Genomic DNA, 15,385 nt, shown 5'->3' on the forward strand with positions numbered 1-15,385 from the left:
TCGTTACATAAAAAAAAAAAGCCTCTTGCAGGCGCAAAGCCTGTCTGAGGCATTATTCTATTAGTTCTGATTCTGTGCTCACCAGAAAACAAATTTTGTCTCCTTAGGGGGCCCATCCTTCAACAGGAGGGCCCTTGCTCCTAACTCCTAGGTGAGCCTCATCTGCCATAGCGAACGACTATAGGAGCCCTCCGGTTTATCAGTCATGCTGTGTGACTCTGGTTACTGCACCTCAGTACTCCCAACATACACACACCTCATGAAAGTCCGACCTGAGAAAAGCCTTCTCTGGAATCATATTGATTAGAACATAAGTGTCTACTCTGACATAATTATATCAAGAGCTCAAACGGGCCATTAACTCGAGTTGGTACTTCTCTCTGAGCCACATTTGGCAACTCTTTTTTATGAATTCCAGCGTCAACCTGGATGGGGTCCCCTAAATAAACGTGGAGATAACGAAATGTATGCCCCAAATTAGTTTCACTGCAATGGTACAGTACTGCAGCTGTGTCTGTAATGGCATTTAGATTACCTATACTCCCCCCTCCCCCCACATATCCCTAAGCACTCCCTTCCCCCAACTTTTCACAATCATTATTCAAGGCCGTATAATGTCTTATGTGCTTATTTCAATAGGCCTTTTTAGATTTCTCTCAAAGTTCCCAAATTAAGTTTTTTTCAATTTAACCATGCCATACAGTCAATTATAAGAGTAGTTGGGAGAGAAAGTAGTTGCTGCAATCACAGAAGTAATCGAAATCGTTCTTTACCAGTTACGTCTAAGGCAGTGGTTCCCAAAGTTTATGACACACACCGCTGCCTGGCTCTCACCCGCAGAAACAGTGATTTCGTTGGAATGGGATGCATTCTGGACACTGGGATTTTTTTTTGTTTCCAGATGATTCACATGTGCAGCAAAGTTTGGGAACCACTGACCTAAGGCATTTGATAAGTATTCGAGAAAATGTAAAAAAGTTTAACTGTTATCTGGGGCAATCGGGTTTTATAAGTGGATGGAATGGCTATGGCATCCTTTATGATGGTGTACTCATCATTTCTAACTAACCACGCAGGCTTTATCTGCTTCGGTATATTCAATCACATATTCTGGGTAGATCTGATTTTTCTGAAAGATGACAAAAATGGAAGGATTCAACCTTGAATCCACACAGCTGTCATATGGTGGAGGAGGTCTCGTGTAACTCCTCTTTCCTTCAATAACATCTCCAACCAGGACTCGGGCAAAAAACATAACGATGTTTTTGGGATCAGACTGGCAGCTTTTATGGGCAATAATGGCATCTTTTGTAAAGTAATTTCCTAGAAATAATAAGGAAAAAAAAGGTTAAGAATTATTATAAAAGAAAGTATGTTGTTTATAAGATTATTTACACATAATTAGATGACAGGCATTTATAAGATACAACAGCAGCCAACACAACCATAGCTGTCTGGTGTGGATGAATCAAAATTATACCTTTTTTTTGGTGTGCCAAAGAATTTTAACAATTAGTTTATGTGTGCCATGACATGAAAAAGGTTGAAAAAAGTCACTGGACTAAGTATATGTCAACAATGCCTTACTGATACTTACAAGCTTTCCTTTGTATTTAAAAAATGTTTATTATACAAGTAAACTTGAATACAGTGCATAATCCTACTGGAATAACAGAAACATTTGCTGGTGTGCAGGGCTCACTGTGATGGTGAGAGCCACTGGGTGCAATGACTAAGTGGTGATATCACATCATGCAATTCATGCAATTCATGCAGGGTGAGTTGAATTATAGCTGGTGAACCAAAGATCTTCCAGCAAAGGCCATTTAATATTGTAAGGGACAAAGGTCATTTGTTACTGGTGGTAAGGTCATGAAAAATGTGACAGGAAGAGGTATAGAATGAGCAAGCCATTAACCCTGGCAGAGCTTTTCAAAGACAGTTGATTCCTCATCCTCAACTCTAAAACACCCTCTGATAACCACTGAGATTTCCCTACTCAGCAGATCAACAAGTTCCTGACAAATAAAATTTTCCTATTTTTATTTTTATCATTGCCACATGCTTTTCTGCCCTTTTATATTATTTATTTTTTAAAATATTTTTATTGATTTCAAAGAGGAAGGGAGATGGAAAGAGAGAGAGAGAGAGAGAGAGAAACATCAATGATGAGAGACAATCATTTATCAGCTGCCTCCTGCACTCTCCCCCACTGGGGATCGAGCCCGCAAACCACGCATGTACCCCTGACCGGATTGAACCCAGGACCCTTCAGTCCGCAGGCCAATGCTCTATCCACTGAGCCAGACCGGCTAGGGCCTTTTCTGCCCTTTTAAATGAAATGAGTATATATTGAAAAATCTGATTTCTATGCAAAAAGTAATATGTAAAATGAATTTGTTGTATTTATAGTAACAAATGTTCAATACTTTTTTGCAAATGTTTATTATATTTTGTGTTTTTTTTTATAATTCAGATGTTTGAATTCATGAAATATTGCTTATCGTGAATAGGTAAGCTACTGGGTATTCTGGGTAAATGATGTTCAACAATATTTAGAGTTAAAAATGACAGTCCAGCCCAGCCAGTGTGGTTCAGTGGTTGAGCATCAACCTATGAACCAGGAGGTCATGATTCAATTCCCAGTCAGGGCACATACCTGGGTTGCAGGCTGATCCCCAGTGTGCAGAAGGCAGCCAATCAACGATTCTCATCGTTGATGTTTCTATCTCTCTCCCTCTCCCTCTCCCTCTCCCTTCTTCTCTGAAGTCAATAAAAAAGTATTGCCCTGGGCGGTTTGGCTCAGTAGGTAGAGCGTAAGCCTGCGGACTGAAGGGTCCCAGTTTGATTCTGGCCAGGGGCACATGCCCGGGTTGCAGCCTCGGTCCCCAGTGTGGGGTGTGCAGGAGGCAGCCAATCGGTGATTCTCTCTCATCATTGATGTTTCTATCTCTCTCTCCCTCTCCCTCTCTGAAATCAATAAAAATATATTTAAAAAAAGAAAGTATATATATATATTTTAAATGATAGTCTGACTATACTGACCTACCATTTCCATTCCCACTCTCCTTCAAAACAGTTAACAGCTTGGTGGGAATTTTCTTACACCTGTTCCTAGGCATTTACATACAGATATGCACATTTAAGCTAATATGGTTTTATTTTTATTTTTTCATAAATACAATTATACTATATGAACTGTTCTACAACCTTTTTTTCTGCTTTAGTCCTAGAAATCTTGCTATGGCAGTACACCTAACTCCACCCCATTCTTTTTCACGGCTGTATAGGATTCCACTATATGGATGTATAATTTAACTTAACTATTCCTGTATTGATGAAAACATAGGCTGCTTTCACTTTTTTGCTATCATCAAAAGCACTTCTAAAACATCCTGTAACCAATACCCACTGCATATTTTGGATCACACTACGCATCTCGCTAGATCATAGTGGTCATACCTCATTTCTTAAGTGTCTGCAAAGAATTATTCCTCTTATGTCAATATTCTAAAACTTCTATTCAATTTAAGCTGTTTTGGAAAGAAATCTTCCTATAGCATATACATTTCTGTGATTTAAAAAATAGAACAGACTCGTTTTATCCCTTCTTTTACTGATACATCAGAAGTAGATGTAATTCTGACATGGTGTTACAACATAGGGCGGCCCTCTGGAGTTACTAAGGTGCACAGAGCCATTTACTCCCATACAAATGGCCACAGATGAGAAAAAAGTGTTGTGTTGTGTTTGCATCTTGCAGATCATTTTTCCTCATTCCCCCACTTAAAAGCTGTTGACTTCCTTCTTGCCACCTGCCTCTGGCATCTCTTTACTGCCACACTCTAAACTTCCTGGGCTGAAAAACACCACTGTTTCTGAAATAAGACTAAGTGGCTTCTGAGCAGCTCCCACGGATAAATACACATGATCTCCAGTATAGGAATTTTATGACAACAGGTCAGGCCACCATAACACAACTGTTCACTCCTTCAGATTCCGAGTTCCATTCCAGAAAGCGGACATTTTCAGATAAGTGAATTCCACTTATGCATGTAAAGGGTGTAAAATAAATAGCTGTAAAATGAAGTTACAGGTCAAAATAGATTTGACTCAAAGCAAATGGAATGAAATCAAGACAGTCATTCCATCCATGTTTTTCTTCAGTGTGCACTTTAATTGCTTAATAAAGCCATAAAACCTATTTTCAACATTCAGAGATAGTTGTACATGTATTAAGGGCACTGAGTTACTTTTGTACTTGTTCAATCAAATTTTTTTTCTGTTTTGTAAGAAACCCCGATTGCTGATTTGATTCTTTGATTATTTTTGTCTCTCCATAATAACTGAATGCAAGACTTATGAAGTCAATGGAAAATGATTCTTTATACAGGTATTATTGATCTTTAGAGAACATTTTTATCATTCTTCATGCAAGAGTAGCCATAACCCTAATTGACTGATTTATTTATTTTTTAACCATCACCCAAGGAGTGAGGATATTTTTTCCATTGATTCTAGAGCAGGGGTGGGCAAACTTTTTGACTCGAGGGCCACAATGGGTTCTTAAACTGGACGGGAGGGCCAGAACAAAAGCATGGATGGAGTGTTTGTGTGAACTAATATAAATTCAAAGTAAAGGAGCGGAGGGGAGAGCAAGAGAACCGGATAGAACAGCTGGATCCGGCCCGTGGGCCGTAGTTTGCCCACGGCTGTTCTAGAGAGTGGAAGGGAAGGGAGGGGAAGAGAGAGAGAGAGAGAGAGAGAGAGAGAGAGAAGTGACAGAGACACATTGATTGGTTGCCTCCCACACCCCCCCGATGGGGCGTGGGGATCTGACCTGCAGCCCAAGAATCTGTGCTTGACTGGGAATGCAACCTGTGACCCTCCAGTGCTCAGGCCAACACTCTAACCACTGAACCATGCCAGCCAAGACCTAATTGATTGAATTTTAAAATGAAATCAGTTGTTTTAAACTTGTGCTTATATTACCTGGACTCTATATTTGTTCCAATGATCCAACCATAAGATCCAACTTTAGAGCCCTGACCGGTTTGGCTCAGTGGATAGAGCGTCGGCCTGCGGACTGAAGGGTCCCGGGTTCGATTCCGGTTAAGGGCATGTACCTGGGTTGCGGGCACATCCCCAGTGGGAGGTGTGCAGGAGGCAGCTGATCGATGTTTCTCTCTCATCGATGTTTCTGACTATCTATCCTCTCCCTTTCCTCTCTGTAAGAAATCAATAAAATATTTAAAAAAAAAAAAAAAAAAGAAATGCTAAAACTTGCTTCCTTTAAAAAAAAAAAAAAAGATCCAACTTTAGAGCCACTCTTCTAAGACCTGGACTTTGCTTTATTGCAAATACTTGCAGGGGATCCCCTGAATCCCAACAGCTTATTCATCCCTCTGCCACTACCTGAGTCTAGGCCACCCTTACTCTGGCCTGGACTCTTGAAACAACCTCCTAATGTGTCTATTTCCAAACTTGGTCTCATCCTTTTTTCACAGCACAGCCAGAGTCACCATGTCACTCCTTCCTAACGCCATTGGAAAAAATCCATCCCTTTAACATAGCTTGTAAAGACCTTTTTTCTGCTTTAGTCCTAGAAATCTTAGACTATCTACAGCCTCCCAAGCCTTTGCCACCATGTCTCAACTTCATAAACACTCTACTGAAATCGTTTTTTTTGTGTGTTTTTTTGGCCTAGCTAGATGTGATTTGTTCCAGAAGTCACACTTAGACTTCCCAATATGCTGCCTTTCTAAAATCTACTTTATTCAGATTTTAACATTCAACCAGTATAATGGATGTAATGGGATAATACTGTCAAAGACACTGTTATGTGTTATTTCTTTTCTTTTTTTTTTTTGCCATTTTTTTATACCTAACCATTTTTTATTTATCCAGACACATTCTTTGCCTCAGAGAGAATTAGAATCTTTGGAAGGAATATATAAGGAAAAAGAGAGAATCATAGTCAGCTTCTGATGATCAAGATAGGCTCTAGAAATGCACTGCAAAAAATAATGGGCTTTGCTAACTAGACAACACTCTGAATAAGACCAGGGAAAAGAACCTCTCTAGGTTGAGTTGAAAAGGTCAAGTTGGCTCCGACTCGGCCATTGAGGGACTTGAGCTCCACCAGTCTGGGCCTGGGCTAGAAATCAAAGATGCCGGAGGAGTCCAGTAGCAGAGGGAAGCCTGTGTCCTTCTTCCTGTGTAAGCACCAGCATTCCAATTCTCTGTAGATTCTTTTGGGTTTTCCTATATAAATACCTTCAAAAATAATACTTTTGTTTCTCTTTCTTTCTAACCATTTAGCATCTGGAAGTTCCTAGGTTGCAGACTCTTAGGAGGTTTTATAGCTGTGATGCGTGCCAGCACCCTGTGTCATAAACATGTTCCCTGGCCCAATATGCCTCCTCTCTAGCCTCTTGAGTTGAGAAGGCCTTTTGAGTCCTTCTTTGCTGAGCAACCCCCCAAACATGTGCTTCTTTTCCAAATTCCACCTTGCTTCTACTTTTTATCCAAATCTCAGTTCTTAAAATCTCCTCTGACTATGAGGTAAGTGGCTTTTCTCCAACTACTGAATTCTCACTTTCTAGCTCTTATGAACTCTCTTATTAATCTGTTTGCCATTAATATCCTCCATTTCCGCTCTAGCCGGTTTGGCTCAGCGGGTAGAGCATCACCCTGTGGACTGAAGGGTCTTGGGCTTGATTCTGGTCAAGGGCACATGCCCTGGTTTCAGGCTTGATCACCAGTGGGGGGGCGTGCAGGAGGAAGCCAAGCAATGATTCTCTCTCATCGATGATGTTTCTATCTCTCCCTCTCTAAAATCAATAAAAATATATTTTAAATAAATATCCATCTCCCAATATAAACTTGCTCTCCACCTCCAGTTTATAAGGGTGTATCCCAGAGCCCTTCTATTTTTCCAGGAATGTCTTAGTGGCTCAATACCCTTTAAACACAGTCACATGCAAAACTGTGCAGATAACAGCCTCTTTTAGGATAACTGACTGACCTTTTTAAGGTAATGGGCCCAGTGGTTCACACCAGTCTATCTAGCCAGGACAAATAGCATCATGGGTGATGAGAACATAAAGTAACATCTATACTAATCGGCCTCACAGTAACAACTGAATAGCAGGCTGCGTGGGGCAACCAGGCCGGGGTTGCGGGGGGGGGGGGGGGTTAGCAAGGGATGACCAAATGACTGACCAGCAGGCTGCGTGGGGCGACCAGGCCGGCGGGGGGTGGGGGGGGGCAGTGAGGGGCAACCAGGCCAGCAGGGGGGCAATAAGAAGCGACCAGGCCGGCGGGGGTTAAGGGGGAGCAGTTGGGGACAACCAGACCAGCAGGGTAAAACTAAGGGGCAACCAGGCCGGTGGGGGGGTGCAGTTAGGGTGAGACCAGGCTGGCAGGGAGGTGCAGTTAGGGGTGACCAGGCCGGCAGGGTGGGCAGTTAGGGGCAATCAGCCTGGCAGGCAGAGGTGGTTAGGGGTGATCAAGCGGGCAGGGGGGGCAGTTAGGGCAGGTGAGCAGTTAGGAGCCAGATGTCCCGGATTGTGAGAGGGATGTCCGACTACTGGTTTTGGGCCAAACCCAGCAGTCGGACATCCCCTGAGGGGTCCCGGATTGGAGAAGGTCCAGGCTGGGCTGAGGGGGACCACCCCCCCCCCCCAGTGCATGAATTTCGTGCAGTGGGCCTCTAATTCAAAATAAATACAAACAAAGCAAAAACACCTCCTAATTCTGTGTAACAAGAGACAAATTGAGCAGAAGACTCACTCGCTGATCTTCACAAGAGAGGGAGGTGTGAGAAAAGACAAAGTTCCTTGAGAAACACCTTGCCTCTCTATGAGAACTGCAGACCATGTACTTGCTGTACAGGGTGTTTTCTTGGCTGTCAACAACTCTCCTTTTTCACCAAATTAAAGGAAAAATGATAGCAAGTAACTCTATCAAACCACTAGCATCTGTTTCAAAGGGTCTCAGCACTCTTCTATTTATAAAAGAGGAGAAATAGACTGAGCACCCACGTACGTCACAATCAGAGCCAGTAATGGGAAGGCATATATACGGTATTTCCATTTTCTTTTATATATATACTAGAGGCCCGATGCACGAAATTCGTGCATGGGGGTGGGGGGTGTCCCTCAGCCCAGCCTGCACCCTCTCCAATCTGGGACCCCTCGAGGGAAGTCCGACTGCCCATTTAGGCCTGATACCACTGGGATCGGGCCTAAACGGGCAGTCAGACATCCCTCTCACAATCCAGGACTGCTGGCTCCAAACTGCTCACCTGCTTGCCCCTAACCGCTTCTGCCTGCCAGCCTGATCACCCCCTAATCACTCCCCTGCCAGCCTGATTGATGTCTAACTGCTCCTCTGCCAGCCTGTTTGCCCCTAACTGCCCTCCCCTGCAGGCCTGGTCACCCCTAACTGCCCTCCCCTGCAGGCCTGGTCACCCCTAACTGCCCTCCCCTGCAGGCCTGGTCCCCCCAACTGCTCTCCCCTGCAGGCCTGGGTCCCTCCCAACTGCCTTTCCCTGCAGGCCTGATCACCCTTAACTGCCCACCCCTGCAGGCTTGATCTCCCCCAACTGCCCTCCCTTGCAGGCCTGGTCCCTCCCATCTGCCCTCCCTTGCTGGCCATCTTGTGGTGGCCATCTTGTGTCCACATGGGGGCAGGATCTTTGACCACATGGGGGCAGCCATCTTGTGATGGAGTGATGGTCAATCTGCATATTACTCTTTTATTAAATAGGCTAGAGGCCTGGTGCACAGGTGGGGGACAGCTGGTTTGCCCTGAAGGGTGTCCCGGATCAGGGAGGGTGTTCCCTTGGGGCGTGGGGCGGCCTGGGCGAGGGGCCTGTGGTGGTTTGCAGGCCGGCCACGCCCCCTGGTGACCCAAGCGGAGGCCCTGGTATCTGGGGTTTATTTATCTTCTACAATTGAAACTTTGTAGCCTGGAGCAGAACCAAGCCTTCTGCTTGCTCCGAGGTGGCAGCCATTTCTGTTGGGATTTATTTATCTTCTATAATTGAAACTTTGTAGCCTTAAGCGGAGGCTAAGGCAGGCCAGGGCTGCAGAAGCTTGGCTTCCTCCATCACCACAGGCAATCCTATCCTCCTGCTCTTTCCAGCTCCGTGGCTGCCACCATTTCTGTTTGAATCTATGTATCTTCTATCATTGAAACTTTGTAGCCTGAGTGGAGGCCTAGGCTGGCAAGGGCAGGCAGAAAGCTTGGCTTCCTCCATTGCCGGGGAAACCCAAGCCTCCCTCCTGCTCTCTGTGGCCGTAGCCATCTTGGTTGGGTTTATTTGCATATTTGCTCCTGATTGGCTGGTGGGCATGGCTTGTGGGCGTAGCAGAGGTACGGTCAATTTGCATATTACTCTTTTATTAGATAGGATATACTTTTATTAATTTCAGAGAGGTAAAGGGAAAGATAGAAACATCAATAATGAGAGAGAATCACTGATCGGCTTTGTCCTGCACGCCCCCTACTGGGGATCGAGCCCACAACCTGGGCAAGTGCCCTGACCGGGAATCAAACCGTGACCTTCTGGTTCATAGGTTGACGTTCAACCCCTGAGCCATGCCTCCAGAGCTCTGTATTTCCTTCTAAAGTCAGTATCTGAGTTCTGACATAGACTTTGAGAAACTGATGGCCTTAAACTTCACATATGTTATATCTCACTCAAGATAGTTACCCACTTTCTGCATTTAAATTTAATAAACATAAGAAATTCTCATCAAGTCATTCTCCAAGTTAAACCATTCATTAGCTTCCAATGCTCTTAGGGTCAAGTCTAAAATCTGTCGTGTGGCCATACTTTCTATCACTTGTCCCTTACTCTACATGCTGACTCACTCTAGGGGGCAGATGAACCCCTGTCTGCCTTTCCTTGGGAACACCTCTCCAGCTGGCTTAGGTGTCCACAGGACCTATTCTTTTCCTCCACAGCAGCTGCACATGCAATCATTTTATTAGTTATGTGAAATAATTGGGGAGGGGAGGGCATGTCTAACTTGTTTTCCACTGTGTCCCCATAGCAGGTACTCAAAAATATTTGTTGACAGCCCGGGACGGTGTGGTTCCATTGCTTGAGCATCACCCCATGCACCGAAAGGTTGCTGGTTTGATTCCTAGTCAGGGCATATGCCCAGGTTGCAGGCTCAAATCCCAGTAGGGGGCGTGTGGGAGGCAGCCAATGGATGTTTGTCTCTCACATAGATGTTTCTCTCTCTCCCTCTCCCTTCATCTCTCTCTAAATCAATAAAAACATTAAAAAATCAATTAAAAATATTGGTTGACTGACTAATTGGCTTCTTGCTTTTTTGAGGTGTGCGTGTATGATTTTAATCTTAGCTGTATGAGTTGAGCCCACTTTGAACCTTGATAAACTATTACATGTTCCCTGAAGACGAGAGACTTTGTTTTTTTGTTGGTTTTGTTTCTAAGAATTGCATGAAGGAGGTTAGGAGCAAACAGAAAGAGCTGAAAAGACTTCATGTGAGGACAGACCTGTGTGACTTCAGTCCCCAGGTGACCCAGCATGGCCTGAGATGGAGAGGCCTCTGCTCTCATCTTTTATTAGCACCTCTTCGTGGCAATGGAGGCTACCTCATGTGGCTTCTATGGGATGGACAAGGTCAGAAAGAGCCACAGTCAGAACTGTGTAATAATGGTGAACAATGTAGCCAACAGGTGGTGTAGCTTGCAAGTGTGTATGAGATCAAAGAGTCTCAGAGAATTAAGGTGTTTCAGGAAAAAGGAAGTTTTCTCTTCCGAAAACGGAAGACGGAAGCAGGACTAAGTTACGGCAATCAGGTCCCAAGTCAACTTACCACTCTGATTTGGGCACTTAAGGCAGGTGAGCTTATTTTCTCTTCAGGACTACGCAAGTTTGGACTTTCTGGTTAATACAAAATAATCACACAACCTCGTAACAGAAGCAATGCACAGCCCGTGCTATGACCTAGGAGCCAGGCTTCTCTATTCCAGCACAAACCTTTTCCATAGGTGGCATCAGGAGTCCCGTGCAAGATCCAGTCAAAATTATTCGCACAGATAAAATCTACGTGAGCGCGGTGTGTGGCACAAAAGAGGTTTGTTTCGGGGACCTTCATCTCCTTTTTTTTCCTAACACAGGAAATGTGAAAGTTAATACCGAGAACATTCCTCTCCCACACTGGTTAACAACATTAATGTCAACTAGAGTCTAATTGCCTTAAAATTTTATTTCATCAGCGTTCAGAATGGAGCTACTTACATTAAGAAAACAGCTTTAGAAAACAAAATTGGTGAAAACTTATGATAGACACGTGAAATCATTGGATTACAAAACTAATGATGAAAGAGAGAAGCACCAGTGTACACAATAAAAACTAGAGATCGAATAAACTACTGACTACTAAAAGAAACCAGTGACTATACAGCTTAAAGGATAGGCTTTAATCCCTGTAAATACTGTGAAGAAACTAGATCACATGGCCACCAACCTCTCAAAGGTATCCAAGAGCTGTGGATTCTTGAGCTTCTTGATCTTTTCAATCTTGACGTGTTTCATCGTCGCTCTAAAATACCCACTTACTCTGGCATATTCCGAGCAATAGCTATTGATCTCTGACAACTAAAAAAAAAATTTAAATGTAAAAATGTGAAACAGGACACATTTAAAGCATGCTATGGTCACATGTGTGACCCCCTATGCCACTGAGTATCCTTGCCAGGCCTCTGACAGCAGGTGGGATAAGCTGGTTTAGGTTGCCCTGTCTGGCAGTTTATTCCAGTGATGAACTAACTAGTTGGCCCTGGGCCTGTCTGTTCAGGCTGACATGGCTAACGAAGCATTATACCTAGAGGTAAAGGGAGACCCCCAAGGTGCCTGCGTTAGTCCAGTGACCTGGCGAGTAAAAGGCCATCGAGGGTGCCCTTGCAGCCCGAGCAAAGCAGCCTGTACCCCGAGCTTGAGCATGATGTGCAGGCTAAATGACTGACTGAGAAAGTCTTGCCCCAGCCGCAGCAGGTGACGTGATGAGGCACAGTTTGTGTGTCTCCCCTTGAAATCAGCTTTTGAACTCCCAACTAATGGACAAGTCACTTTCACTCTCCGAGTTCCAGTTTTCTCGCCCGTAAAGTAAGGTACTAGCATCTATCTCACAGGGTTGTCAGAGGGTCTGCCCCAGTGAGATCCTGTGTGGCAGGACTGGCGACAAGGCTCCCAGTACAGGGCAGTCGTCCCTGGGAAAGTGACACGATCACCATTTAGCCGCCCACCTTTAAATCTTGACTCCAGAGTTTTACAGAAGCGATTCGTTCTTTCATTCAAACAAATACACACATTTGTAGCAAAGTGCTTTTCCCCACCTTCGCCCAGCCACCCACTGAAAAGTAAAAACCAAGTACCTCATATCTATTCAGTGGTGGGGAGGAAGGCTTCTGCTGAGGAAGAAATATCGAGATAACAGGCTCTGGCAGGGTCTGTACCGGCTGATGGCTACGAAGAAGAGAGGAAGAATTCACTTGCCCCCTGTCCCGTGGGCCCAAGTACTTTCTGTCCTTAACTTCCAGCCACTAAGCAAAGATTCCTCAGATAATTTTCTCCTTGTATTTTTATTTGGACTACATCCCTGCATATTTGATACAGATGTACCAGCAATCATGCTTTTTGAAAAATGCAGAAATTATTCCAACTTTGGTATATTAATTAAATGCTATTTTCCCATTCACTTAAAGTGTAAAAGCATTGATTCTTTTATTTTTTATTTTTTGCCAAAAGCCAGCATTGTATTCCAAAAGAGGCAAGTCATTTCATAAAATAAGAAACTGAAACTTAATTCCACAGTTATTAAGAAACTAAAACATTCATACTAATTTTTAACCACTTAAAGTCTAGACTATTAAAAAACAAGCAAACCATTTTTCAGTTCATATATGATTCAAGGCCAAAATACTGAATTTTAAAATGAAGTAAAACAGAAATTGAAAAATTACTCATAAATATCCAACCAAGTGACATTTTGTCTTTTACTGAAGGGGGAGGGCGGGGGGGAGAAGCAGCTTCTTAAATGGCTAAAATGAACATTAGAGACAACACTCCTGGAAGGATTTCAAATCAGGACACAATGGTATGAGGCACCACCTTAACTTCAGTCTGTACTTCTTAAATGCAAAGCACGTGGGACAGGGGGCGGGAAGAACACACAAACACATTCAGCTTTTCAAGTCCTCCTCGCCGGTTTGGCAGTTAACTGCTTTTCTCTTTCAGATTCCTCCTCTCATTGCTTCTCCCTTTCCAACTCTTCTTTCTGCCTCTTCTGCTGCAGTTTAAGTGCTCTTTTTTTTTTTTTTTTTTTTAACTTCGATGTCTTTTTGTGAAGCACCAGCATTTCCTTCCTTATATTTACCAACTTGGCATGATAGTGTTTGGCTTCAGTGAACAAAGCATTAATATCCAACACAGAATAACATTCTTTAAATTTTGAAATCTCTCTTGTTCTCATGTGTCAAATAATACAACTTGGTTCTGTGTGAGTTCCTGGAGGGCTTGTTCTGATCTCTGCAGATCCAGCAGGTAGTGAGAAAGCAATCCTTCTGCCAGTTGCTCCACAGCTTTGTCTTCTACCGTCAAGACCTCTATTAACCCTTCATCTGGAGAAGTGTCACTTAAACCTGGCTCTGCTCCCCGGCCCCTAGACTGTCGGGTGGCCCCACCAGGACCCCGTCCAACCTCAGCTGCCCAGGGACGCTCATGAATCAGCACTGATTCTTTTTTTTCCTTAAATATATTTTTATTGATTTCAGAGAGGAAGGGAGAGGGAGAGGGAGATAGAAACATCAATGATGAGAGAGAATCATGGACCCGCTGCCTCCTGGACGCCCCCAACTGGCAATCGAGCCCGCAACCCGGGCATGTGCCCTTGACCAGAATTGAACCCAGTACCCTTCAGTCGTAAGGCCGACGCTCTATCCACTGAGCCAAACCGGCTAGGGATCTTTTTTATAGTTCTGCTCAACTTTCTGAAGTCCTAATTTGTTAGCATTAAGTAAATGTGTCCTTCAGCTTCTTTGTCAAATGATAAACATTTAAGGATATTAAAGGTACAGGGCAAAGAATCCTGCTGCCTATGAACTGTATTTCAGGGTAACCATGCATGAGAAAAAGTGTTCTTTATAGACAAATCACAGCTATTAATTACAGAAGAACTCAGAGAATTAGAAAAACACCGTTTTGTAGCCCCTCAGGAAATAACAGATCTAAACAAACATCATCAACAGCTACTAAAACCATTAAGTAGGAGATCAGATAAAGAAGGTTATAATGGAGGGACCAGACTGAAAAGACGAACCTACACTCCCATCTTCATCACTAAAGATAGGGCAATCAGACATTATGGACCGCTTCGTAATACGTGACAAGAAGTAGAAAGCACCACTTATATAGTACTGGAGGCCTGGTGCATGAATTCCTACATGGGTGGGGTCCGGCCAGCTGTGGGGAGGGGCTGCGGGTGGTTGGCCAGCTGGCCCCGCCCCCTGGTTGAACTCGCGGTCCAACTCCAGTTGAAGGGACAATTTGCATATTAGCCTGTTATTATATAAGATTCTTGACCAAAAAGGGAACCTGGCCTAGCCAGTGTGGCTCAGTGATTAAGAGTTGACCCATGCACCGGAGGTTGCTGGTTCGATTCCCGGTCAGGACACATGCCCCGTTTGCCGGCTTGATCCCCATTAGGGGATGTGCAGGAGGCAGCCAATCAATGATTCTCTCTTATCATTGATGTTTCTATCTCTCTTTCCCTCTCTCATCCTCTCTGAAATCAATAAAGATATATTTAAAAAAAAAAAAATTTTTAAGGGGACCTGAATCTAATCAGTCCTCTAAATCTAACCATTAATTCACAGAAATTACACACAACCCCATGAGGATACAATTCGCTATATTTTGAATTTGGAAGATTCTCTAGAACAAATCACCTGGTTTCTTTAAAAAAAAAAAAAAAATGTGGCCTTGGACAGGTGACTCAGTTGGTTGGAGCATCGTCCTGTAGACCAAAAAGGTTGCAGGTTTGATCCCCGGATAAGGTTTAACAGAAAGGTCGAGGAGGAGAAACTGTAATAGATTAAAATAGGCTTAAGAGACAAATCTAGAAAATGATATATTCATATGATGTTTGTTTTGTTGTTGTTTTTTGGTTTGTTTGGTTTTTATTAATCCTCACCCAAGGGTATTTTTTCCGTTGATTTTTAGAGAGAGTGGAAAGGAGGTGGAGAGTCAGAGAGAGAAACATGGATATAAGAGAGACACATCAATTGGTTGCCTCCCACACTTGCCCTGACCAGGGCCGGGGATTAAGCTTGCAATCTAGGT

The 15,385-nt window shown here is 43.7% G+C and overlaps 1 protein-coding gene and 1 pseudogene across 2 annotated transcripts in view; both read right to left on the reverse strand.

The window, feature by feature from the left end:
- Positions 1 to 658: 658 nt before the first annotated feature.
- ZC3HAV1 (zinc finger CCCH-type containing, antiviral 1) overlaps positions 659 to 15,385 on the reverse strand; it is a 67,058-nt gene continuing 52,331 nt past the window's right edge. Inside the window, exons 10-13 of the mRNA XM_080663405.1 lie at positions 12,421 to 12,511; positions 11,514 to 11,644; positions 11,024 to 11,154; positions 659 to 1,323 (exon numbers count right to left, since the gene is read on the reverse strand). Of these exons, the coding sequence (XP_080519531.1) occupies positions 1,061 to 1,323; positions 11,024 to 11,154; positions 11,514 to 11,644; positions 12,421 to 12,511 (616 nt within the window). The 3' untranslated portion in view covers positions 659 to 1,060. The remainder of the gene's footprint in view (positions 1,324 to 11,023; positions 11,155 to 11,513; positions 11,645 to 12,420; positions 12,512 to 15,385) is intronic.
- On the reverse strand, positions 13,236 to 13,767 carry LOC308245713 (biogenesis of lysosome-related organelles complex 1 subunit 6-like; annotated as a pseudogene). The gene has a single exon. The product of its transcript is annotated as a biogenesis of lysosome-related organelles complex 1 subunit 6-like (transcript).

This window comes from Plecotus auritus (assembly GCF_963455305.1).
Source record: "Plecotus auritus genome assembly, chromosome: 4".
Classification (NCBI taxonomy): domain Eukaryota; kingdom Metazoa; phylum Chordata; class Mammalia; order Chiroptera; family Vespertilionidae; genus Plecotus; species Plecotus auritus.